The following is a 25,947-nucleotide window of genomic DNA, read 5'->3' on the forward strand; positions in this document are numbered from 1 at the left end:
GACACAGCCACACTGACTGCAGGGAGGACGAGAGCCAAGACTCGGGGAAGTGGCCCTGCCTGCTGGCAGCCCGCCTCCCAGCTCCAGCCGCACTGCCCTGGTGCTCACACTGCTGGGGGCCGGAAGCCAGGCTGCTGTCACCCCTCCTCGGCCTGCCCCTCCTCAGGTGCCCTGTGCACACCAGTTCTTCTGCCTGGGAGTTAGAGGCACACGAACACAGTCCCCAGGGGTCCTGGCACACGCATGTGCAATGACCTCACATCCAGACTGGGAAACCTTAAAACTGCCACTTCTGCTTTATTGACAGGTAAATTGTTCAAAAATGTTCACGATTCAATAATTACAAAGACTCAGACTTACATTAAAAAAGTAAAAACCAGAACCTCAGAAACCAGCGGGTGCCTGCCCCAGCACGAGGCCCAGCGCCGGCTCGCCCCAGCGCGCCCTGTGGGAGAGGACAAGCCATGTGCTGTGGCTCGCCGGATGCCATTCACAAGATGGGCTACAATGACTGCCACGCAGGGCACGAGGGGAAGTCACGTACACGCAGCGGAGGGTGGCCAGGGCCAGCACGTGGGAGGGGGAGGGCTCTACGTGACAGACGGGCAGTGTGGGTGGGGGTGGGGCTCTATGGGACCCTCGGAACTGATCTGATCACGAGACCCGATCTGACCGCGGGGACGGGGACACAGGACTGCTGTGTGGCTCTTGGGGCTCTGTCTGCACCTGGCATTCATTGGCTCAGAGCAAACACGTGGAAGAGCAGGTCCTCAGAGCAGGAAGGGGGGGACCTCGCACTGTGGCTGGAATGGACTGGCAAGCAGGGGACACGGGGCCACTCTCCTGGGCTCTCTCCGCACCAACAGGTCAGGGAGATCTGGGCAGCTGACAGTTCAACAGCGGAATGAATGAGGCGGTGACGGAGGAGCCCCCTGCCTCACTCCTCTGGGGCCAGGGAGGTGGCGTGGGGCGGGGCTCTGGGAGGCAGGGTGGCTGAGCCTGCAGGGAGAGGTCTGGGGTCCTTCACGTGTCGCCTCTGGTCTACTGCCACAAACAACGTGGTGTAAGACTGATCATTATTATAATAAAATCTTCTTCATCTCCATATCTACAAACGGATTCTACACATCCTCGACAACACTGGAGGTCAGCTCAGTCTTGGCACGGCGGGCGGGCGGGCGGGCGGGCTGATGCCTCGGGCATCGCAGGCCTCAGGCATCGCAGGCCTCAGGCATCGCAGGCCGGCTGCTCCACGCCCTCCAGGGGAAGCTGGCTTCGGTGGGGAGAGTTGGGGCTTGGTGGGCCGCTGGGGTTGGAGCTGTTTGACGGGGTTGAGTGTTTGGTGGAATCAGAGTCAGGCTGGGAAGGCAAAGGGGACACGTGAGAACCCAGCGCAGGCAGTGGAGGGGCCGCGCAGGGCCACGTGGGCTGCTGTGTTCCTCCTGCTCCACGGGGAGGCTCACAAACCACTGCCCTTCTGCACCTGAAAATGAGGGACCCAGAGCCACACATGCCACACCAGGTAGAGAGAGGGAGGGGGCAGAGGGGAGAGAGAGGGGACGGAGGAGGGAGGGAGCCCCTCCACGGGACAGGGAGCCGCACAGAGAAGCCCACAAAGGTGGGGTCTGCAGCACCAGCCGCTTTACTGCTGTGTGCAGAGTCACAGGCAGGTTCTGCCTGACACTTGGGCAAGAAAATGCTTCCACTGTGAGCATCACAGGAATGAAAGAAAACTGAGAAACAGAGTTGAAGGACAGGGCAGGGAGTGTGGCCTAGCAGGCACAAAACCCTGCATTTGATTCCCTGGTACCACATACAAAGAAAAAGCCAGAAGTAGCAGGGCATGGTGGCTCACGCCTGTAATCCTAGCTACTCAGGAGGCTGAGATGTGAGGATCAAGGTTCAAAGCCAGCCTGGGCACAAAAGGACCTGAGACCCTTATCTCCAATTAACCTCTAGAAAATGGGAAGTGGGGCTTGGGTCAAGGGTAGGGTGGTAACCTTGAGATGAAGAGCTCAGGGACAGCACCCAGGCTCAAGTTCAAGCCCCATGACCGCCCCACACAAAAAAAGAAAAAAAGAAAAAGCCGGAAGTGGTGCTGAGGCTCAAGTGGTAGAGCTCTAGCCTTGAGAAAGCCAAGGACAGTGCTCAGGACCTGAGCTCAAGCCCTAGGCCTGGCAAAAGACAAAACAAAAAGAAAACACAAAAAGAAACACAATCAAGCCCCAAGTCCTGCCAGTCAGGGTGAGAAAGGCAGAACCAGCAAAACCAAGTGTGGGTTGTTCACTTCAGCAGTCACCGGCTTGAATGGAGGTTTGACATTTTTCAAAACTGAAACGTGGCGGGGAGAGAAAAGTGGAGGCAAGGCTGCAGTGCCAAGCCCCGCGGCGGCCAGGGAGGGCGGTGGACCCGCCCAGGAAGGCTGCGGAGGCTGTGGAAAGGAGCCGAGCAGGCGGGAGGGGAGAGGGCACACTCTCCCCGCGTTCCCTAGACACACGCACACACGCACTCACTCTCACCGCACACGTGCATGCCATCTCACACATGCACGTGGACAAACGACAAGGGAGCAGCAGAGCACAGACATCAGGGAAGCCCACCTGAGACGTGCCCTGCCTCTGCACAGCGCCAGCCACTGCTGCGGCCGTCCGCGGCGCAGGCCTCCTTCCGTGCAGCGCAGCGCAGGGTGGCGACGCGGGACTGGGCCTCAGCTCCTCCAGACTGAGCCTCTGCTGTGGTCGCCCATGCCAGCCCTCAGCCCACACAACCTTGCCCGCCTGGCCGCTACTTTCCTCTCACAGCAGCAGCGCCTCCCCCCCCCCCCCCCCGGCACACGCGTGCCCAGGACCCAGCCGCACCTCTCTATCCAGGTCCTGGTCTGGGTGGGAGACACTGTGCACTCCGGGCTCAGGCGCACCTGCAGACAAGGGCAGCTTGTACTCAGGGTGACATTGGGGGCCGAGGGCTGTAGGATTCTGGGGTTCCCGCCCCCCCAGTACCTGAGGCGGGCCACGAGATGTAGGGCTTGCTCCTGGCTGCGGGCTGCCGGGTACTGGGGCCTGGCCTCTCCTCCTGGGCCGGGGGCACAGCACTCTGCGAGGGGAGAGGGGCCCACACGCACAGCCATCAACACCAGGGCCATGGCAGCAGCCCTCTCGACACGAGGGCAGCAGGGCCCCCACGAGGCCTCTACCCGCTCTGAGCCAAGAACTGGCAAGGGCAACAGTGGGAAAAGCCAAAGCCCGCGGAGGTGTTAACATCCAGGAAAACCATGCTGCCCACTGTGCTCAGGAGGAGTTAGGAACTGAGTCTCCCCCCACCATCTTCCCCCGCCCCCCATCCTCGGCTGCGCACGCACATACCAGCGGCAGGTCCATGAGCACCTGCATCCCGTCCCCGGGGCCCATGTGAGCGACGTGGTTGAAGTTGGTGGGGTTGGAGATCATTCTGGATCTCAATTCTGGATCTCTGAGCATCTCTCTGTACAAAGGAAAGAACCTGAGTCCGGAGGCCCAGGCCCGGCGCTCCTGGGCAGCCTCGGCCCTCACCCTCACCCTCACCCTCACCTGCGCTGCTGCAGCCGCTCCTCCTCAGGCACCTTGAACACAAAGCGCCTTTTGCTCCGGGTACGCAGCATCTGCTTCTTGCTGCCATCCGAGGTGTCAGGGACATTGAGGACAGCGCCTGCGGGGGGGGAGGGGAGGGAGGGTGGTGAGGGGCCAGCCCCGCCCCCCCACCCTGCCCCCAGCCCCCTCCCCTCACCTGAGGACCGGCTCCGGAAGTAGATGAGGCGGGCGGGCTCACAGCCCAGCAGGTTGAGGCTGCCCTCGGTGTTGAGTGGCCGGATCTGTGGGAACCAGACAGGTGGTGGGCGTGGGGTGTGGGGGTGGCGGGGCTGGGGGACAGGGGCAGCCCACCCTCCTTACCCTCCGCAGGCCGATGGTTTGCACCCACTCCATGGAGTGCACGTCAAAGACATCCACGCCGTACTCGCTGTACACCGTCACGTGCGTGGGGCTGCAGCCTGTGCGGGGGTTGGGGGTGGTGAGTCTGGCCTCCCACCTGTGCCCACCCCAGTGTCACCTCCCACGTCGACTCCGAGACCTCCATGGAGGGCACAGCCTCCTGTGGAGCCCACCCCCTAATACGCCTGAGCTTCCGAGCTGCGGGCCACCTTAACCTCCAGCCAACCAGAAAGCCAGGCAGGCAGGCAGGCACTGCCATGACACCAGCACAGGAGCCTCGGCCACGCTTACAAGCTGTGGCCACACGGCAGCAGAGGCCTCGGAAGTCACGAAATCACGCCGGGGCTGACTGCACAGCTGCAAGTCTGCGTCTCGGATGTCATAGAATGTCCCTGGCTACGGCCCCAGGGGACATGTGAGACTGAAGGGGACATTTACAACAGCATCCTGCACAACCTGCAGGCAGCACAGCTTCACGTGTGAAGACCACAAGCCCAGGACAGAGGTTCAGTTCATCTGTAAGCCATGTATTGCCCATAGAAAATGGATGCACTTAAAAAAAGCAGCTTTGGAGCTGGGAGTTTGGCCTGGTGGTGGAGTGCTTGCCTAGCATGCACAAAGGCCTGGGTTTGACTCCTCGGTACCATATACATAGAGAAAAAGTTACAAGTGGCGCTGAGGCTCAAGTGGTAGAGCTCTAGCCTTGAGAAAATCCAAGGACAGTGCTCAGGCCCTGAGCTCAAGCCCAGGACAGGAAAAAGAAAAAAAAAAAAAGAAAAGAATAGCTGCCTTGTTTCCAGTACATTCCAACCAGACTGGATTCCAGCCTGCGGGTAAGATATAGAACCCATACTAAACTGTCTCAGAACTGACAGTCCAGGCACACCCAAGGGCCCCCATTCTGAGTGCCATGTGCAAAAGCTAGCCCCAAATGAACTTCGGGAGACCGCCTCCCCCCAGGAATGCTGGGGCCGTGTGTGTGGCTGTCCTTCTGGCTTGCTGAAGAATGGTGTCTGAGGACGCACACTCAGCTGCTCCCTGCATGGGCTCCCACACAGGGCCCGGGGTCTGACAGACACACAGCAGGTACTGCCTGGGCACAGCAAGACTGCCCCCACCCCCAGCAAAAGTGCCGTTCCAGCCTCACGTGACTCCCTGTCCTTGCCAGCTCCAGAGTTGCCCTGGCACCTGTGCTGCACACAGGGAAGGGAGGAAAAAGCACCAAGAGGAGTGGTAGGACGGTCTGCTGTCCACGCAGCTTACAGCTGCCAGGAAGGTGAACGATGGGGGTGTGAAACCAGGAACCCCGAGGCAATGTCGGCCTCCTTCCGTGGGCCCTGGGCATCTGGTCTGCCCCCAGAGGCAGTGTCAGGATGCGCTGGACCGACCGTGCCCTGGACTGACGATGCTGGCCACAGGCAGCGTGGAAGGCCCACAGAAGGCAGAGGTTTTCGTTTTAGGTAACAGCACGCCCGAAGGCGGCGTGCAGGCGGGCACCTCACTGGCACTCCTGCTCCTTGCTGCTGCTGGCTGACTCTGGGCACTACAAGCCTTTGCGTGTGGCAGGGAAGCAGACAGGCAGCAGTGGCCCTGCTGAGCCCAGATACCAGGGGGCCCAACTCATCCTCCCTTTATGAGTGCCCTGGAGAGTGGGCTCTACTGCTGCTGTCTGCACAGGGGCTTAGTATCTCCTTATTTTTAACCAGTCATGGGACGGACTTGAACTCAAGGCCTGGGCACTGTCCCTGAGCTCTTTCACTCAAAGCTAGTGTTCTACCACTTTGAGCCACAGTGCCACTTCTAGTTTTCTGGTGATTAACTAGAGATAAGAGTCTCATGGACTCTTCTGCCTGGGCTGGCTTTGAACCCTGGTCCTCCGATCTCAGCCTCCTGAGTAGCTAGGATGACAGGTGTGAGCCACTGCACCTGAGTCCGCACAGCTGCTTATTCTAACCACACTGCATGAGCACACAGCAGCACTGCACGGACAGCTGCAATGCGCAGACAGCCACTGCACGGACAGCACACTGCACAGGCCCAGTGGCACTGCAGCCAACCAGCATGGCTGCCTGGCCCCCAGGCCTCGCGCGTGCTCGCACTGACTGCTGTGTAAGTTGGCTAACTGTGAGGAATGTCGCCGGAAGAAGGAAAACTCCAGATCTTCCATGCAGTGCGTCCCTGTGCCCACGGAACCACTGTTGTCACCAGGGCTCTGGTGATGAGTGGCTGTGTCTGAGGCGGCCAGGCTCCGCCCTCCTCAGTGGTGTCGGAGCCGCTGTCAACCTGTGAGTGACCGGAAGACAAACCAAAGCAAACAGAACGCATGCCGACTGCCGATTAGAGCAGCAACAGAAAACATATACATACTACAGGCGACAGGAGCCGCAGGCCACATGAGCTCCTGCATGCGTGACCTCCGGCCTCGAGGGTCCACGTACAGTCCCATGTGGCTGAAGCAAAGCAGGTACTCCTCACTTTTGAGCTCCACAGCACAGAGGGCATCGAAAGACTGCTGCGAGAGGAACGCAAGCGAGGGGTCAGCGGAATTTACCAGGTCCAGGGGCTGCCCGTCCCCCTGGATGCTCAACAGCGAGAACCCAGAAGGGTAGCCAACACAGAGCCTGTCCTGGAACACGGCCATCCACTGCACGTGTCCCGGAGCCACCAGCTCACTGAACTTCCTGTGGAAAGGCTTAGTTCTCTGGATCTCATAGCAGAGGATCAGCCGCTTCACAGCCACAAACAGGCAGGTGGACGAGCTCTTCCTCAGCGCCGCCGTGGTCACGAGCTGGCAGCCTTTCGTTTCCGGGAGCTTCACGTCAAAGCTGCCTTCCGTGCCGTCCAGGCAGGCCCAGGGGTAGAGGTGCACGTGGCGGTTGCGGCCACACAGCAGGATCACGATCTTCTCCTTGGGTGCGAGCTCGACGTGGTACACCTTCTTACAGTCGGCAGCACGGACGATCACTGCACAGGGAGGACAAGGCCCGAGCTGGGAATGGCCGCCACGCCCTCTGCACCCTCCCCTGGGTGCCAAGGCCTGCTGTGCAGGGAGAGTGTGTCTGATGGGTGGGCCTCATCCTGCCATTCAACATCTCTGGCAACACGAAGTCTGCGCCTGGCAGGCCCAGGCTCACACTGCTGGGGCTCACTGCTAAGGTGGGGAGGCCCCCAGAGGACAGGGCCTCATTCACCCTAGCTCACGCCCCAACCCAGGAAACCTTGTGCACTGCCTGGAAGACAACACTGTCTCATACCTCGCCAGGTCTCTCACCGAGCAAGCTCTTGAAAGCACCCACCAGGCATCAAAGGAAGCCAAGACCTCAGCCTCCCTATCCCCATGACAGGACAGCAGCAGGCCCTGGGTCTTGGCAGTGCTGGTGTCTGGCCTGCCCAGTCCTATGCCCAGGTCCGCAGAGTGAGGACGGTGGGAGGCCGTGCTGTAGTTCGCTGGCCAGTGACCATGCAGGGTGTGGGGGGACCTGGTCACTAGGCGAGGCTTCAGCACACCGGGCGCTGCCGGGTCCTCCAGGGCTCCTGCCCTGCCCCCCCTGGAGAGCCCAGACCTAACCAGGGGCTCACCCCTCCCCCCCTCCCCCGGTCACAGGCATGCAATGCCACCCAGCCACCATGCCCAGGTGCCACTGCCAGCCAGTTACTTTCTCTGCTGTGTGCTTTTCCTTTCACTCACACAGGCCTCTGTGCCCCAGGGATGTCTGCGTCCCGCCCGTGTCTGCACCGCACCACAGGCAGAGCCCGCCACGCCGTCCCCACTCACCGTCGCGAGCAAGCTCTATGACGTACAGCCCCTCCTCCAGGCCCATGGCAACCCTATCTCCATCTGGGGACAACAAAGATGGGCTGTGAGCCTGCTGTCCGCTTCTTACCAGCATGGACAAAGCATCTGTTCATTCGGGACAGGAAGCCCAGCCATGATCTGGGCAGCATTACAGAACCACTCAGGGCACCCAGGTCCCTGCCGCGGACATACCCACGATGGCAGCAGCCAGGACGCCCTTGATGAGTGGCAGGGAGCTGTCGTAGGCCTCCTGGGGCAGGTGCACCTCCTGGTTCCGGAGCCGGTTCTTGTGCAGGATGGCCTGCAGCCCTTCCAGAATCCCCACCCACTTCCTCTTCTCATTCTCATTCTCCGTCAGGATGAGTAGGGAGCTGGTCTTAGAGGGGGAACCTAAGAGAGAGGCCGTCACCTTCACGAGAGAAAATGAGAGAAACAGAGCAGATAAAGAGTCAGGTCACAGCAGCATGGCTGTGGCTATGCTGTGGGGTCCGGGCATGGGTGGGGTGGTCTGGGCACCGCTACAGACAGCTCCAGGAAGCCCCTTCCGGGTTGGTTTCCCAGCTCTGGGGCACGGCCCTGGCTGCTCTGGCTGCTGCGGTGCGTGCTCAGGGATGATGCTCAACCAATTAAGATGTCTCCCTGTCTGTCCCTTCTCTAGACCTTGGCAGTTAGCTGGAGATAAGTCTCGGATGCTCCTGAGTCTCGAGGACGGAGGCAGGAGGCGCTGGCACCAGCTATAATGAAGGAGTCACTCTTACAACACTCTGGCTTCCTGGAGAGCAGCGTGCTTTCACAGCCACAACACCATGCTTCACCATCATACAATGATAGCAGTGTGTGTGTGTGTGTGTGTGTGTGTGTGTCTGTGTGTGTAAGAGGTTGCTCCTGAATAAATATGACTTACCACAAAAATGACTCTCAGACTTATTTAATGGCCAACTAAAATTGTGTTCAATACGACTTCGCAGTGGTGGGCATGCAGGGTGTGGAAGGAACCTAAAAACCCTGACAGCCGGAGGACACAGCCTGCTCCAAAAGCTAACAGCTGGCCCGGGATGAGGCAGGGTGGCCGGTGAGCAGCCAGGGCTGGTGGAAGGGGGGCTGGGGTGAGGGCAGCAGGAGACAGGAAGCACACGCTGAGCACAGGGAAGCCTGAGCAGTGGTGGAGGGCGACCCCTCTGTACTGGCTGTGGTACACAGCGGCTCACGCCATCACTGAACTCCAGCTGTGTAGCTCTGAAACTAGAGGGAAAGAACGCAGAGCAACTCCTACCCTGAATATGCAAGGGATGTCCCGGCGAGTGGCATGGATGACATCCGAGGCCAGCACAGAGCTCACTGAAAACTCTTCATCTCTGACAAGAGAGAAACAGTTAGAACGCCAGGAAAAAGGACCTGCCTCTCTGGTCCCCTGCTCGCGGCCAGGAGACACCAGCCTGCCCGAGCCTCTCAGTCTCCACCAACGGCGATGGCTGAGGGCAAGGCCTGCACCTGACGTCCACTGTGCCCACTTCCCTGCCCCACACCCAGCACCTGCTTTCCTTGGCATCCAGGGGCAGGAGCCCACCACTGACCACTTGGGAACAAGAGCAGAATATGCTGAGGCCAGTAGATCCACCAACTGGGGACACTGTGCCTGGCACAGGCCGAGTCCAGCTCAGGGCCGTGGCATGGCTCACGCCGGGCGGGCTGTGTACACATGGTGAGTTGCCAGCAGGAAGGCACCGTTGAACAATTCTGTGGCTATCCCTGAAGGGGCCTGGGATAGCTCTGGGCTCCCTGTCTCCAGGCCGGAGCCAGAACAGATAGGTGCCAACCATGCTCACACGTCTGCTACCTAGTGTGAGACAGAGTGGCGGCACTGTGCCATCAGCTGAACATGACCTCTGGCAGCCCGCCCCTCAATTCCTGGGAGGTGGGAGACAGGAAGTGGAGGGCAGTAGACAGGGCAGCTGATACCAGCGCTGAGACCACAGGGACTAGACTGGGTCTCGTTGGTGGAGGCCAGGGACATAGCTAGTGTCCACCTGGTTGTATGAACAAGTACCAACACCATGGGCTTCCGTTTTTCTCCTTGTTTTTGGGCATGCATTTTTTTTTTTTTTTTTTGCCAGTCCTGGGGCTTGAACTCAGGGCCTGAGCACTGTCCTTGCGCTTTCTCAAGTCTAGAGCTCTACCACTTGAGCCACAGCACCACTACCGGCTTTTCTGTGTATGTGGTACTGAGGAATTGAACCCAGGGCTTTGTGCATGCTAGGCAAGTACTCTACCATTAGGCCACGCTCCTGGCCGAGCTGGCAAAATTTTACCAAAGCAGGAATATGACAGAATGTATTTAAGTACCAATTTTTGAAACAGTATAGTTTTTTTTTTTTTTTTTTTTTTCTGCCAGTCCTGGGCTTGAGCTCAGGGCCTGAGCACTGTCCTTGGACTTTCTCAAGGCTAGAGCTCTACCACTTGAGCCTCAGCACCACTTCCGGCTTTTGTCTATGTATGTGGTACCGAGGAATCGAACCTGGGTCTTCATGCATGCTAGGCAAGCACTTTAACCACTAGGCCAAACTCCCGGCCCGAAACAGTATAGTTCTTACAAAGAGGTGAAGCAAATAATTGAGTGGCTTGGTTTACCAGGCACATTTACATATGTACTTTAGGTCAGGATATATAAATAAAGCAAAATTCAGAGAAGAAATGTTCCGTGCTATACGAGTCTACCTGAGGTCCAGGACCTGGCTGGCGACAACTCCGGGCTGGGCAGCCTTTCCTTCTGGTAGGTCGTACAGGAAGAGCTTGCAGTCGCACACCACGGCGTAGGCCCTCTGCCACCCCTTCTTCACGCCCGTGGGCTTTGGCACCTGCAGACACACAGTGCTGTGTTCTCTGGGGCCAAAACCAGGCAGAACTCAGCGCCGCTCTCAGTCTGCCTCCAGCTGCGGGGCTGGAGCAACTGTCCCTGTCCCCCAAGGTCAGTGCTCAGCTTCCTGACAGCTGTGGGGGTGGAGCAGACCTGGCCAGGAAGGTGGGATTAGACGGGGGAGGGTTCTGCCCACATCCTGGAGAGGTGGGTCGGGCCAGGGGGAGGCTGCCCTGTGGGAACAGTGCTTAACGCTGGAATCTGATTTCAAGCCCATGAGGCAGGGAATAGGGGAGGTGAAGGTGGAATGCATGCATCTAGGGTGCCACTGACTGTGTGAGACAGCCATGGAGAGCCTGCAGGCCTCACTCCAGAGTCACTTCAATACGGCCAAGGGACCCTCAGGACTGACTGGAGTGCCCAGAAAACAAGCCATCCAGGCCACACAGCCTTGCCTTCCACCCCTACCTTGACGTAGCCTTTGTAGGCTGTGCCGATGCCTCTCTGCACGTCCACGCCCAGAGGCCTCTTGGACTGCTCCGGAGGAATGGGGCACACCTGGGGGGCACTGTCCCTACAGGCCACGTGGCAGGCGAATGAGCACACTGCAAGAGAGAGCCCAGCACACAGCATGCGGTCAGCAGCTCATAGCAGCCGGGACCACCAAGGTGGTCTGCATGCCCGGGGATGAGGGAGGGCCCTCTCTGGGCGTTTCCTCAACCGCACGCCCTCACGGGAAGAGAAGCACAGGGCCCCAGGGCCCGCTTCTGGCGATCCAGAGCGAGCCACGCAGGCCAGTCTCCATGTCTGCCCTCACCATCACCTCTGAAGTTACTGGGCAAGTGTATGCCAGTCCTGGGAGCCAATCAACAAACTTGTAACAGGGCTAGTAGTGTGGCCTAGTGGTAGAGGGCCTGCCTAGCACGCACAAAGCCCTGGGTTCCGTTCCTCAGCACGACACACAGAAAAGGCCAGAAGTGGTGCTGTGGCTCAAGCCCCAGGACTGGCAAAAAAAAAAAAAAAAGACACTGGCCAGCAGAGGTGCTGGCGCCCAGAGCATGAGGGCTAAGGTCACAGCACGGATGGGCCCAGTGGCCTCCACTCACCCTCACAGGCATAGCCCTGCCCTCCACTCACCCTCACAGGCATAGCCCTGCCGGATAAGTCCCACCATCAAGGAGGTGCAGTGGCTGCACTGGGTGGGGCTGGAGAAGGACTTGATGGTGAACTGGTGAGCTTTGGGCTGTGGAACAAGAAGAACTAATTAGTTTGTGCCCCTAGCTACTCACAAGGCTGGGGTGTGAGCATCACGACTGCAAGCTGGCAAAGGCACAAGAGCCCAAGACATGTATCCAATTAACCAGCAGAAAGCTGCATGAGAGCGTGGCTCATCAGCGAGCCCAAACAGGCTGAGAGCGCACAACCCCGGATGCATCCTCACTGCTACTGTGCACACGCGGACATGCAGACACACAGAATCTGGACAGGAACCAAAAAGTGATTTTTCTGCGTGTGATCAATTTAGAAACGACTTGACCATGATCTTAAAATGTGCCAGTTCTCTGCAGAGGCCAAGCAGTGGCCATCAAGGCTCCAAGGGGCCTGGCAAACACAGGTCCACACGTCGTGTTACCCACAGCTGGGCAGAGCTACAGGGCTGCATCAGCAGACACCCGTCCTGGCAGACTTAGCACCTAGGCACCAGCCAGCTCTGGAAGCCCAGTCTACCTGGAGCAGACACAGAGCAGACCAGTTTGTAGGAGCAAAAGCCTAGAAAGACCCTGCTCCCTGGCTGGGAGGGTCAGGCTGGCTGAAGAAAAGGACGGTGCTCATAAAACCAGTCCACATAAAACCAGTCCACGGTAACCAAGGAAACAGCTGAGTGGAGAGACCTGGGGGAAAGGAGGAAGCGCAGGGGAGGCTGGGGGCCAGCAGGAAGGAGGCAGAGGCTCTGCAGTCACCCAGATAGATGACACTCTACAAGCTACGTCTGTGTAGCAGACATTTGCAAACGATGGTCTCCCCCAGTCCCTCTGACAAGATTTGTTCCTGTCTTCATCCAGGCTCTGTACTGCAGAGTACACAGGCTGAGCTGCCCGCCCCAGGGCTGGACACAACCGGAAAACTTCACTTGCATTCATGTTTAGAGAACGAGGAGCAAGGCTAGAAAAGAAGGCAGAGCTTCTGGCTACTCATCCTGTGCGTGCCACGCGTGCTGGGCAGGAAGCGTCACTAGTAAGCACACACAGACCATCACCAATCAACACAGAGAAGGACCAGACAGAGACTGCCCGGGTGACTGCACACAGGCAGTATCCACGGGCAGCGCGCGGGAAGCTGAGGGGTGAGCACAACCGCACACTCTTCCGAAGAACACTCGTCAGAACGCAAGGGTCCGATGTGCACACAAAACATCACATCTGGCTCACACAAAAGCCAGTACTAGAGCTTTAACTCAGGGCCCGATGCTGTCCTTGAGCTTTTTGCTCAAGGCGAGCACTTTACCACTTGAACCACAGTTACACTTGCAGCTTTTTGGGGGTAACTAGAGGTAAGGGTCTCACAGACTTTCCTGCCCTAGCTGGTTTCAAACCACAATCCTTGGATCTCAGGCTCCTGAGCAGTTAAGAATTACAGGCCTGAGCCACAGGTGCCCAGCTCAAAGGCTGTCTTAGAACTGAAAAGACTTACCTTTGGTCCAGACAAGGCGAGGGGCTGTGTGCTGGGCAGGGGCGGGACAGGTGACCTCTGTGGGGGCCGAGCCATGTCCTGGGAGGCAAGTGGGGACAGGTGAGCACCACCAGCTCTGCTCTCAGCTGTGGGCCCACTAGGGTTCATCCTTCTAGAATGTATTAATAATGAACACCTGCATTTTTAATTTACTACACTGCTGTAACACCTGCTGCAGCCCTGCTCCCCAGCTGATGTGCTCACGGATTCTGAAGAGAAGCTGCGCAGCTGTGAGGCACGGGCCTGGGTCAGTGGCATGCGTGTCACACAAGCGTGTCACATGGCCACCCACAGGGCATTACCTCTTGCTGTTCTGTGCTTGCAGCCACAGCAGCTGAGGACACTTCTGGCTTTGAGGCCTGTGTTTCCGGATCATGAGCTGAGGTGCCCTGTGTAAGGAAGAAGAACACACTCCTTTCTTAAGGTGCCCTCCACCAGGCAGGGTCGGGCATATCCCATCACTCCAGATCCTGTCCTGACCCCAGGCCATTCACAGCTACCGTCTGCCTGGGGAACCACTGCCCTTGGTGCTCTAAGGGTACAGGTGGAATCTGGTAAGCCAACAGTGTCACCTCCTCACCTAATCTCACCTGCCACCTCCCTCCTCTGGTCATGATAGGTAGATACTGAGAAACGTGCAGGTCCTGCAAGTCAATCAAACAGCTTGGGGGCTGGGGTGGGGGGGGCAGAACCTGAGTCGGGGAGAGGCAGAGCCTACGCTGTACCCACACAGAGTGGGTGTGCACTGCCCCATTCTTCCCACTTTCCTATCCAGGCCCCATTCTCTGAGTAAAAGTTGAAAAAGCAGCAGCAACGGCCCATCCCTCGCTTCAAGCAGCTGCTTAGAATGTTTCTACGCTGTTTCACAAAAAGACAGAGCGCTTTACTACCTCACTGAATGCAACTCGAAGCCATGTACAGAGGAGAAGAGCGCCTGTTCTGTCACGGCGACTGCTCATGGTGGCCAAGGCCTGGTCCAAGACGCTTACTGAGGCCAGAACATGGAGGAACACAAGGCACTGAGCATTCCTTCACTTCAACACTGAGTTAAAAAACGCTTCCTTGGCTCAAACACTGGGTATTTCTCTGGCCTTCCCACAAAAGATCCGAGACCAATCGTGTGCCCATACAACACCAAGCCTTCTCTGTCCAGCTTCACCACTGCGCCATTGGCAGAGGATTCTATGGTATTTCATTTATATAAATGCATCCGTCACTTTAAAAAAGAATTACTCACTCTAAATGTAAGATCGTGTGCCAGAGGTGCCGTGTTGAAATACTCAAAGATGGAATCTTGGAAATCTGGAAGTTTGAGCCCTGCAAGAGGAATGAAAGTTAAAAACTGGTTTCTATTGTTGGATAGCAAGAGGAAGAGGTGCTGAGGCTCAAGTGGTAAAGCTCTAGCCTTGAGAAAATCCAGGGACAGTGCTCAGGCCCTGAGCCCAAGCCCAGGATTGGCAAAAAAAAAAAAAAAAAAAAAATCTAAAAGAAAAGAAAAATCACACAAAAAAGCAGACAATTATCATTTAAATTGTTAATTACCAGTGTCTGCTCTGAATTTTTCTTCCATCTTTTTCTTCAGATTTTCCATTTCTTCTAATAATTCTCTGTTTTTGGCTTCAGAATCCTTTAGTTTACTAAAATGAAAGATGAATGGCTGTAAGTATGCAAAAGAAAGCATGGGGAGGTGAGCACAGGGCATACTGGGCCTTTTCTGTAGTACGTCATGGGGGCTAGAAACGTGGCTTAGTGATAGCGTGCTTATCTAACATGAATGAAGCCCTGGGTACCACATACATAGAAAAAGCTGGAAGTGGTACAGTAGCTTAAGTGGTAGAGTGCCAGCCTTGAACAAAAAGAAGAAGCTCAAGAACAATGCTCAGGCCCTGAGTTCAAGCCCCAGGACTGGCAAAACAAAACAACAAAAAGCACCAAAGAAAGCCAGAAGTGGAGCTGTGATTCAAGTGGTAGACTGCTAGCCTTGAGCAAAAAAGCTCAGGAACAGTGCCGAGGCCCTGAGTTCAAGCCCCAGGCCCAGTGCCAGTCAGTCCTGACTTGAGTCAAGTTCCAGTGGCTCACATCTTCCCAGGCAGAAAAAAATCTGAGATTGTATTTCAAAAATAATTTAGCAAAAAATAGAACTGAGAGGCAGACTCAGCCTAACAAAAGCAAGGTCCTGAAGTCAAACCCTCCAATCAGTGGTGGCCTGGGAAGTCCTTGGTGTTTCCAGGTAAATCTGACCCTGCACGGCCCAGACCCCTCCACTGTCAGCCCTGGGGCAGCGGCGACCTTCTCTACCTCACACCTGTACTGTGGTGTTGTTGGTAAAATGGAGGTGGTAGTGTGGAGGACTGTGAAGGGCTGTGATGGCAGGGCTGAAAGCACAAAGCTCCAGGACGTTGGTGACAGGTACTACTAACAGCTTTTAGGATTAGGACTTGACATCTGCCAAAGACCTGTGCAGGCAAAACAGCCTGTGGGAAGGGCAGAGGGGAGCCACGGGCAGAGCGCTCTTAGGAACAGGCATGGCGTTCTGAGCTGAGGCATGTGTAGCCACAGCTCCGGAAGCCAGGTCCTCATTCTTTCTTCTTTTTTTCCTTTATTTTGCTGGGCCTAGGATTGAACTCTGAGCCTGGGTGTTGTCCCTGAGGGTTTGTTTTGTTTTGTACTTCAAGGATAGCACTCTACCACTTGAGCCACTCTACCATTTGTGCCATGCCTCCATGCTGGTTAGAATCTCACAGATTCGTCTGCCTGGCTTGGTTTCAACCTGTGATCCTCAGATTTCACCTGAGTGGACACAATTATAAGTCTGAGCCGCTGTTACATGCTACTTTTGGAGATCGCTAATCAACTCCCCCATAGGTCAGATGCATTTGAACATTCCTCCAACCAGTCCTTCCTAAGCACCTCCGCGGTGCTACACCGTTCTGTCTTCTCATCCTCCTTGACCAGGCCTGGTGCGCTCAGGGCCAGCCTCCTGGGTTGATCATGCCGCCCCTCGCCGCCCACCCCACAGGCTGCAGGACAAAGTACCTTTCCAAGCAGAGGTTCGTACCCTTGACCTTCCTCAGCTCCTCCTGCACAAGCTGCTTGGCCCGGATCTCTGCCTCCAGAGCAGATTGCAATTCTAGCCGTGCTGACATGTCCAGTTTCTGACTCCGGCGGACTTTCCAAAGTGGATCCTTTGACATTGGTTAAAATATTATAAATACATGGTTAAATGAATGCAAGCTAATAATTCACATTTTTCTAGTCTTAAAAACCATTATAATCACATTTAAATGTCACACCTCCTTTTAATTTTTCTGTTTTGTAACTTTTGGGTTTTTTGAATCTTTCTAAACTACAGAATTCGGATTGACTGGAGGGATGGCAGGGTCTCACTACCTCGCCCAGGCTACGGATGGCCCAGCTGCCACTCCTGGGGTTAGATACCAGCTCATGCCTTCTTCAGTTAGTTTCCTCACTGAGCTTTTGAGGGTCTTGAAAAAGTCTACAAGAGTTATTCTTGTGTGCTTCCCTCCAAAGCCTTCCCTAAGCACACTTGTGACTTTGTAACTTTTGACCCATTCTAGAGAGTCAAGTCAATAAATAAAGCTCCCTGTGGCAGAGCCCGGACTCAATAGTCGCGGGCCTCAGCTCAGTGCAGGGCCTGGGTGACACGTGTTCCCCAGAAGGCTGGCCTCCTGCAGCACACACGGAGCACACACCCACTAAGGACTCCAGTTGTGAGAACACTGGACAGGGAAAAGCCGTACCAGGGTTCTAGAACCTAGGCTGGAACTCCTCAACGTCTCCAGCTCTTCGGTCATCTTGGAAGCCAGAGCCTGGAGGTAGCCGCGGGCGTCTTTCTCATCGCTGACCCTAGGTGGAAGCAGAAGCTTATCTTAGGAGGCTCAGCCCTGGGGAGAGCAGCCACAGTGCTTCTGGGCTTTCCTGGGATGCAGGGTCATGGCACCTCAGCTCCCACAATCGTCCGAGGCTGGCCCTGGCCATGGCCACACGGAAACACTCACTGCTTTAGCCCACATCTTGGATGGATCAGTGGTGCCTCCCACCCTGTCCACTGGGCTGGCACAGAAGAACTGCTGCCCGGGGCAGCAGGCAGGCCCAAAGCCTCAAGCTTCCACGCCACCGGGCACGTACCACTGAATGATCTCTGCGATCTGTGCCTCCCAGTGCGCCACTGACTCCTTCTTGGACGCCACATCCTGCAGCTCATCCTCCAGCTGTCTATTTTGGGCTGTGAGTTTATCCACAAAGGAACAAAGCTGAAATTAAACAATTTCATCAAATTACTTGTTAAACTGGCACTCCTTGACCAGAAATTGGGGGATTTTTGTCATTGCTTTTCCAAACTAAGATGGGGACCTCCGACTATCTAACTTACGTCGCACCTGAAACCTAACTAACCCTTACAGGGGCAGAGCAACTAGCTTCAGTTAATTTAGTAATTTTCCCTGGATGAAAACATCCCATCCCATCTAAAAGACTAAAAAGAGACTGGGCAGTGCTCATATCTGTAATCCTAGCTACTTAGGAGGCTGAGTTCTGAGGATTGCAATTTGAAGCTAGCCTGGCAGGTAAGGCTGTGTGAGATGGTCCAGTGTGGTAGAGCACTATCCTTGAAAGAAAAAGTTTAAGGACAGTGTCCAGGCCAAGTTCAAGCTCCATGACTGACCGCGCCCCCCCCCCAAAAAAAGACCAAAAACATTTAACAAACAAAGCGACCAAAGACTCATGAGTAAAAAACTACAAATTCCCCACACAATAACTGAGATATTTCAAATTACCTTTTCATTTTCAGCAGTTAATTTCTTATTCTCATCGAACAGCACTGCCCTTTCCCGCTCGTATTTGTCTTTTATAGTCCCCACTGCCTCCTCCATCTCACTATGCCTGCAGGGATGGAGAGAGACAAGTGAAGCTGGCTCCAGGCTCAGCAGCGCTCAGGCTGCAGCGCATCAGCAGTGCATTTCCTGTTCAGCTCTGGAATGCTTACCGTTCTCGTCTTGACTTTTCTAACTTGTCTTTCAGCACTAAGATCTCCTTCTGCAGGGCCATCTGCTGGCTTTCTGAGTCGTGCACCTCCTTTTTCACATTCTTCACCTCCAACACGTGGGAGGCCTCCCGACGCACCAGCTCCTCCTCGTAGAACAGCACTTTCTTCTCCAGTTCCGACTTGACTTTGGAGATCTCCTGCTGGTGCTCCAATGTGGACCCCGGTCCACGACCTCCTTGCTTCATCTACGGACACAGGGAGCAAATGACACACACTCACTCCACATGGGGCCTGTGATTTGCCACACTCTGCATCACCCCACACTCATTCACCCAACGCTCTTTTTAAGGCTGTTGTCACAAGCCACGCTGGTATCCTGGAGTGATACCCGAGTCCCTGATTTCATGTCTGGGAACTGAAAGCAAAACGCAGGATAAATGACAAGGCAGCTCGAAGCCAAGTGCAGCGGCTCACATCTGTAATCCTAGAGACTCAGGAGGCTGAGATCCGAGGATCACAGTTCAAAGCCAGCCCAGGCACTAAAGTCCACGAGACTTTTATCTCCAATTAACAACCAGAAAACTGGATGTGGCACTGTGACTCAAGGGGTAGAGTGGTAGCCTTGAGCTGAAGAGCTCAAGGACAGCACTCAGGCCTAGAGCCCCACAACCAAAAAACAAAGGGCAGCTGAATGAAGAAGAATGGCAATGGCACCTGACACAGTCAGGCCAGGGAGACTCAAGCTCCAGGATGGGTAACAGACACAAGCATGATGGCAGGAGATGGGGTACGCCGTCATGGGAAGGCTGGCATGGCAGAGAGGAGCTGAGAGGGAGGGTGACACCACAGCCTCAGAGCATGCATGGATGGCTGCTGTGAGGGGGTAGCACTGCAGACCAACAGGACAGTCATGGCACACAGAGGCCCCGCAGCGTGGCCAGTGGCTGACCAGGCAGCAGCAAGGTCCATGCACCAGTGCGGGGAAAGCAGAGGAGCCGCTTCTCCAGGCAGACCCACATGGCCAACCAGACGCTGGCAGGCCTCTGCCATGCCCAGTGGGTGTGGGTACTCAAGCTTCTCCACAACTGGGAACAGTTTAGAAAATCAGGATATAAGGAAGGAGTCAGCTGAGAAGGAACCACAACTTACTACCGCCTACAGCTCCACACAAGCAAAAATGAACTGGGCTTTTACCTATCCTGGGTCTGGGGCAGCCCAAGCGGGCTGGGCCGCCTACCTTGAGGGCCTCGAGCTCGCTCTCCACCTGCTTGCAGAAGCTCTCGCTGTGCTCCCGGAGCTTGCGCTCCTTAGAGGCCTCGGCTACGGCGTCCTCCAGCTGCATCTCCAGCTAGGAAGACACGACAAGGGCTGTGGTGAACAGAACGAGCCCCACTGCTTTGGGGTTTTCCCTGCTGCCACCACTAAGGCACAGGTCTCTACCACACTTTAACAGGGCCAGTGTGACACTAAACTTTGAGGGAGGGTATAGATTTGTGAAACCAAGTAACATTTCAGGGGACAAAGCCGAGGTGTTGTGCATGCTCAGAAGTGCTCTGCCACGGAGCTGGTGGAACATGGTTTACTTTCTAATATCAAAGTTAAAACCCCCTCCAGGGAAGAAACAGTAGCCAGACCTCATGTTACTATGACCCAGCTTCAACAGCTTTGTCTGTCAACACAAAACTAGGACCTGTCTTTTGTGCCCGGGCTAGCTTTGAACTATGATCCTCAGATCTCCAGCCTTGTGAGTAGCTAGGATTACAGCATGAGCCACTGCGCCTGGCAGACCTGTCCCATCTCATCCATTTTTCTTAAGAGTTTTGGTTAGCTATAATTACAAATACGTGAACTGCAAAATAAATTGGCTAAGAAGAAAGCAAATGAAGTCCTTTGAGCTAAATGATCCAGATCCTGACCTGAAAGACGCAAGAGCATGTACACCCACGCTTCTGAGTTAATCGAGTGAGTGTGAACACAAGAGTATACTAGCACTGCTAGTTCCACCCACCCTCACTCAGCCCACCAGAGAGCCCAGCTTCTCCCCCGTGCAGACCTGCAAAAACAGCTAAAGAAACAAACAGAAATATAAAGCATGCTTTCCAGCTTTATAAATTGTTTCATCAAAATGGTAGTTATATTAACACATTTACTCTTGTCCTGAAAAGGTATGTTTTATGTTTCTATATAAGATAATTACCTATCTGAATAAAAGCTCTTTGGGACCCACAATAATATTCCAGAGAATTAAAATATGCTGAGACCCAAGGCTTCCGAGCATGGGGGAGGGTGCGGGGGAAAGCAGGATATGCTTAAAGATTCTGGGGGGGGAACAGAGGCTGAATGGGGGATATGTCTTGGCACATGTTAGGCTGGTACAATACTAGGTTTTGTTTTTTGTTTTCATTTTTCCCAGTCCTGGGGCTTGAACTCAGGGCCCGGGAAGTGTCCTTGGACACTTCTTGCACAAGGCTAGCACTCTGCCACTTGAGCCACAGTGCCACTTCTGGCTTTTTCTGTGTATGTGGTTCCAGGAATGGCAGCTAGGGCTTCTTGCATGCTAGGCCAGCACTCTACCACTAGCCACACTCCCAGCTCCGCAATACTAACTTTTTGTTTTGTTTTGCCAGTCCTGGGATTTAAACTCTGAGTTCTTCAGCTCAAGGCTGGCAGTCTACCACTTAAGCCACAGCTCCACATCCAGTTTTTTCTGTGTGTGTGGTATCGAGGGCTTTGTGCATACTAGGCCAGCACTCTACCACTAGGCCACACTCCAGTTTTTTAGTGGTTACTTCAGAATAGGGTCTGGCTTGCTTCCCATTAGGATGTGAGCCTGGGCCTTGGTGTGTCCACTCCTAGGCTTCCGTCACTGCTGGAGCCGGGCGTGTGCCATCCCTCCAGCTTCTCTCTGTGGAGATGGAGTCCCTTGTACTTTTTAAACTACCTTGTCTTGGCTCTTGAACTGTGATTCTCCAATCCCTGACAACCAAATAGGCTGGAATGATAGGCGTGAGTCATAGGCCCACAAAGAGGGATCCTTTTTTTCACTAGCACCACAGAAATCTCTTCTAAACTTCATGCAAAGGGGCTAGAGGTGGGGCTCATTGGCAGGGAGCCTGCCCCGAGTGTGAGAGCCCCTGAGTTCCAGCTCTAGCACTACAGAATAAATGCTGGCCTTTTAGACCCCTTTAGAGTCATTGAGAGTTTGAGGCTTCCGGAGCCCTCTCTCTCCATCTAGAACAGTACCTCTTTCCTGGACTTCTCAGACTTGCGCATGTCCTGCCGCATGCAGTCTATCTTCTGCATGGCCACCTCTATCTCCTCCTCCTTGTCCCGCAGCTGCCGGGACACCTTCTGCTTCTGAGAGCGAAGCTCAGCCATGCGCTCGCTCAGCTCCGAGAGCTCCTGCAGGGCCCGCTTCCGCTGCTGGTGTGCATCTTTCAGTTCTTTGGTCTGGGATTTCAATCGCTCTGAAGTTTCAACCAATTGCTGATGGAAGAAAAGTATACAAGTTTTAGGTTTGCAAAGATCTAGAAGGCGGGCGTCGTTTCCTGCTGTATTAAGAATAAAGCATTGCTGGGTGCCAGTGGCTCATGCCTATAACCCTAGCTACCCTGAAGGCTGAGATGTGAGGACTGATGTCTGATGTCAGCTCTGACAGGAATAGTCACTAATCACAAAAATAATAATGCATTAAAAATTATGGAAATGCTGGTTACAGATGAGAACTGTGTAGTTACCAAAGAACTTACCTTCTTCTGTTACCTTTGGTGTCAGTCCTAGGGATTGAACTCAAAGCCTAGGCACTATCCCTGGGCTTTTTTGCTCAAGGTGGGCACTCTACCACTTGAGACACCTCCACTTCTGGCTTTTCAGTGGTTAAATGGAAATAAAGAGTATCATGGACTTGGGCAGGGCACAGTGGCTCACACCTATAATCGTAGCTACTCAGGAGGCTGAGATCTGAGAGTCGTGGTTCAAAGCCAGCTCAGGCACTAAAGACAGAGACACTCTTATCTCCAATTAACCACTAGAAAATTGGAAGTAGCTCTGTGGCTCAAGGGTGGTAGCCTTGAGCTGAGGAGCTCAGAGACAGCGCCCAGGGCCAGAGCCAAGCCCCACAACTGCCTAAACAAACAAACAAAGAGTATCATAGACTTGGGGCCAGGAGTGTGACCTAGTGGTAGAGTGTGCTTGTCTAGCATGCACCAAGACCTGGGTTCAATTCCTTGGTACTATAGATACACAGAAAAAATCCCAAAGTGGTGCTGCGGCTCAAGTGGCAAAAGTGCTCAGGACAGCACCTGGGCCATGAATTCAAGCCCCCGGTGGTGGTGTGGGGGAAGAGTATCATGGACTTCCTTGCCTGCCTAAACTAGCTTTGAACCATGATCCTCAGATCTTCAGATTTTTAGGCGAGAGCCACTGCCACTGGGCACTGTCAGGTGCCGGTGCCCTGGAGACCCTGCCTCAGGCAGGAATGGAAGAGACACTGCTCCCTCTGCAGGGCTGAGGAACAGACAAGATGGTAACTACAGAGTAGGTGCACACAGCTGACATGAAAGCCACCAAGCCTCTGGGGTGTCCTCTCAGGGGGACTGGGTCTGCATGAAGCGTAGGATGGGCCCCGAGGAGACTGCAGGCACCACTGGATGAAGCCTAAGGAAAGCCCCCCCCATTCACCTTGTGCAGGTCCTCCTTCTCCTGGCGCACTAGCCGGTACTGCTTCTCCAGGCCCTTGAGTCGGTGTGTGGAGTCCTCGTGCTCCTGGCGAAGCAGTGCAGTGTCTTCCAGCTGTCGCTCAAGCCGGTTTGAGTCTGGAAGAAGTAAACCACATTCCTTTGTGTGTGGTAGTATTTTATGGTAGCCACTGAAGGGAAATGACTTGACAGCTGTCTTCTGATCACAGGCTCTTCTGGTGCTGGCACATGTGGTCCCACGCAAGCTGCCCACACTGCAGTGGCCAGGCCCTCAGGTGGCTCTGCTTCAAGGACACACATCCACCTGCACGAATCCCAGCACAGTGCTGCCCTTTCACGGAGCATACCATGGGTGCAGAGGTAGCTGACTTGGTCTTTTTCCCACCAGGGTCGTGGGACGCCTGGGGAAGCAGAAGTCACATGTGGAATTGGTGGCTGCACTGGGCGTGTGGGGTAAGGGCTACAGCTGTGTCTTCAGGAAGCTTTTTGATTTTTGTTTGGGGCGGGAGGGGGAGAAGGGGGAGAAAATCAGTCCTGGGGCTAAAATTCTGGGCCTGGGCAATGTCCCTGAGCTCTTCAGCTAAAGGCTACCAGGCTACCCCTGGAGCCACAGCATCTCTTTTGGTTCTCTGATAGTGTTTAACTAGAGATAAGCGTTTCTCGGTTCTTTTGTTTCTTTTGTGCCTGGGCTGGCTTTGAACCAGGATCCTCAGATCCCAGAGTCCTGAGTAGCTGGGATTACAGGCAGGGGCCACCTCGCCCATCTTTCAGGAAGTTTATACATAACCAGGAGCCACAAAAAAAAGGTGGTCCCCTGATACAACAGGCCAAGTTCAAAGCCAGGCACCAGCAGCTCATGTCTGTAATCCTACACACTAGGAGGCTGAGATCTGAGGGTGATGGTTCAAAGCCAGCCCAGGCACTAAAGAACGTGTGACTCTGATCTCCAATAAGTGACCAAACAAAGCCCTGAGTGGAGCTGTGGCTTAATTGGTAGAACACTAGCTTTGACCAGAAAGAAGCTTAGAAACACTGACCAGGCCCTGCAGGCCAAGCCCCACTCCTGAGGCTGGCGTACACATGTACACGTACGCGTGCACACACATAAACTGTTAGAGATAGACAGAGGAAAAAGGAAAGTATGAAGAGGACTGCCTGCAGCTGGTAACCACAACATTCCATCATGAGAACCAAGCAAGTTGAGGAAGAGTTCTAAATGGGTTGCCGGAGCCTTTTCCTGCTTTTCTGTCCATGAAAAGTCCTCAATCCCCTCCACCTCCAGCCCCCACCCCAGCCACACCAGCAGGCCAGTGTGCCAGCAGGCAGCCATACTCCAGCCCTCTTGCTTTGGGACAGGGCCTCACAGTTAAATGTAGGCCAGTCTGAACCAAAAACCTCCTCTTTATGCTTTCTGCACAGCTAGAATTACAAGGGCATGCCACTGTACCCAGCTACTAACTAAAATGGGGTTCTATGATCTTTTACCCTGGAGTTGGCTTCAAACCTTGACCTTACTGAGTAACAGAATTACAAGTATAAACTTCCTCTGGAGAGATCAATGGCCAAGAACAGACTGAGCAGCCATTTGAGAACACATACCTGCCATTTTATTCTTCAAACGCTCAATTTCTTCATTCAGCCTCTTAATTTCCTTGTCCCGGTTTGTGCCGACCAGGACACGCGTGGAACCATGAAGGGACTGCACGGTCTGGGTGGACTCTAGGGGAGACAGAGCGTAAGCACGGCTGGCCGGGCAGGCTTTCCACACAGCACAGCCTGTGGCCGCCCACAGGCCACTCACCCTGAAGCTTGCGGCTCAGCTCTAGCTTCTCCTGCTCCAGCCTCCGGATCCTCCTCTCGTAAGCTTCAGTCTGCAAGCTGTTCTCCAGATCCCGCTGCACGTCTTCATCTTTGGTTAGAGTGTTCGATTGCATTATGCTCTTCAGAGAGCCCCGGTCAGAAAAGCAGCTGTGGAGTAGAGTCACAGGCTCAGGACCCACACCCAGCGGCTTCCTGGGGTGAGAGACAGCCTTTGGGAAGTGGCAAACAAAACATCCATGAAAGACTTCATTATGACGGAGACTGACGGGGCCAAGGGGAGCCTCAATGGACCCAAACTGCCCAGCTGTCAAGGGAGCTAGGCCCAAGTCATCACCACTGCTCTAGAAAAGCAAAGCGCTGCGGCCCTTAACTGTTGAGCCAGGCTCGTGGGCAGGTGAATCACAGGATAGGCCCTGGCAGGTGGCCAGTGCAGGGCAGGGCATCAAGGGCTCTGCCGCTCTGCCACTCACTGGCTGGGCTATTAGGTGACTTTTCTGGGCTCACCTTCTTGCCCAGAATACTGAAAAGCCCTCTGCAGGGCCTGGGCAGGCAGAATAGCTAACGACAGCCACAACTGCCCTTTAAACCAGAGGTGCTTCTGCCACTGTCTAAGTCTTTTGCTTTTTGCCAGTCCTGGGGGTTGGACTCAAAAGACTGGACACTGTCCTTGGGATTTCTCAAGGCTAGAGCTCTATCACTTGATCCACAGCACCACTTCTGGCTTTTTTTGTGTATGTGGTACTGAGGAATCAAACCCAGGGCTTCACACATGCTAGGAAAACACTCTACCAGTAGGCCAAACTCCCAGCCCCACTGCCTAATTCCTGAATGGGAGCAGAAGTGCCTCCATTTTGGGGGAAGGTGTTTGAGTTCTGGCTCTGCGTGAGCAGCATGAACACACAGCTCCATCACAGAACATAATCAGTCATTGCATGCAGTCAGAGAGTGTGATGTACACTAGCCATTACTGCATGTGCATTCTGGAGGACAGGAAACCTTCAAGTGACAGCTCCAGCCCTCTTGGTAAAATGTGAGCTGCCTCCGGGCACACACCAAAGCCTGTGCCCAGCTGTGCATGC

General features: G+C 54.9%; 1 protein-coding gene across 1 annotated transcript in view; it reads right to left on the reverse strand.

The window, feature by feature from the left end:
- Positions 1–273: 273 nt before the first annotated feature.
- The window catches only part of Cdc42bpb (CDC42 binding protein kinase beta), a 66,887-nt gene continuing 41,213 nt past the window's right edge, over positions 274–25,947 (reverse strand). The window contains exons 10-37 of the mRNA XM_090344885.1: positions 24,849–25,015; positions 24,647–24,766; positions 23,031–23,164; positions 21,594–21,836; positions 19,588–19,698; positions 18,351–18,595; positions 18,142–18,247; positions 17,495–17,619; positions 17,107–17,212; positions 16,382–16,530; positions 14,888–14,982; positions 14,583–14,662; positions 13,648–13,734; positions 13,307–13,384; positions 11,753–11,858; positions 11,084–11,220; positions 10,477–10,616; positions 9,035–9,116; positions 7,954–8,170; positions 7,741–7,803; positions 6,333–6,929; positions 3,927–4,024; positions 3,763–3,847; positions 3,567–3,684; positions 3,363–3,480; positions 3,000–3,093; positions 2,859–2,917; positions 274–1,359 (exon numbers count right to left, since the gene is read on the reverse strand). Of these exons, the coding sequence (XP_090201011.1) occupies positions 1,228–1,359; positions 2,859–2,917; positions 3,000–3,093; positions 3,363–3,480; positions 3,567–3,684; positions 3,763–3,847; positions 3,927–4,024; positions 6,333–6,929; positions 7,741–7,803; positions 7,954–8,170; positions 9,035–9,116; positions 10,477–10,616; positions 11,084–11,220; positions 11,753–11,858; positions 13,307–13,384; positions 13,648–13,734; positions 14,583–14,662; positions 14,888–14,982; positions 16,382–16,530; positions 17,107–17,212; positions 17,495–17,619; positions 18,142–18,247; positions 18,351–18,595; positions 19,588–19,698; positions 21,594–21,836; positions 23,031–23,164; positions 24,647–24,766; positions 24,849–25,015 (3,892 nt within the window). The 3' untranslated portion in view covers positions 274–1,227. The remainder of the gene's footprint in view (positions 1,360–2,858; positions 2,918–2,999; positions 3,094–3,362; positions 3,481–3,566; positions 3,685–3,762; positions 3,848–3,926; positions 4,025–6,332; positions 6,930–7,740; positions 7,804–7,953; positions 8,171–9,034; positions 9,117–10,476; positions 10,617–11,083; positions 11,221–11,752; positions 11,859–13,306; positions 13,385–13,647; positions 13,735–14,582; positions 14,663–14,887; positions 14,983–16,381; positions 16,531–17,106; positions 17,213–17,494; positions 17,620–18,141; positions 18,248–18,350; positions 18,596–19,587; positions 19,699–21,593; positions 21,837–23,030; positions 23,165–24,646; positions 24,767–24,848; positions 25,016–25,947) is intronic.

Source organism: Megascapheus bottae, chromosome 14, assembly GCF_031878675.1.
Source record: "Megascapheus bottae isolate mThoBot1 chromosome 14, mThoBot2.hap1, whole genome shotgun sequence".
NCBI classification, from domain to species: domain Eukaryota; kingdom Metazoa; phylum Chordata; class Mammalia; order Rodentia; family Geomyidae; genus Megascapheus; species Megascapheus bottae.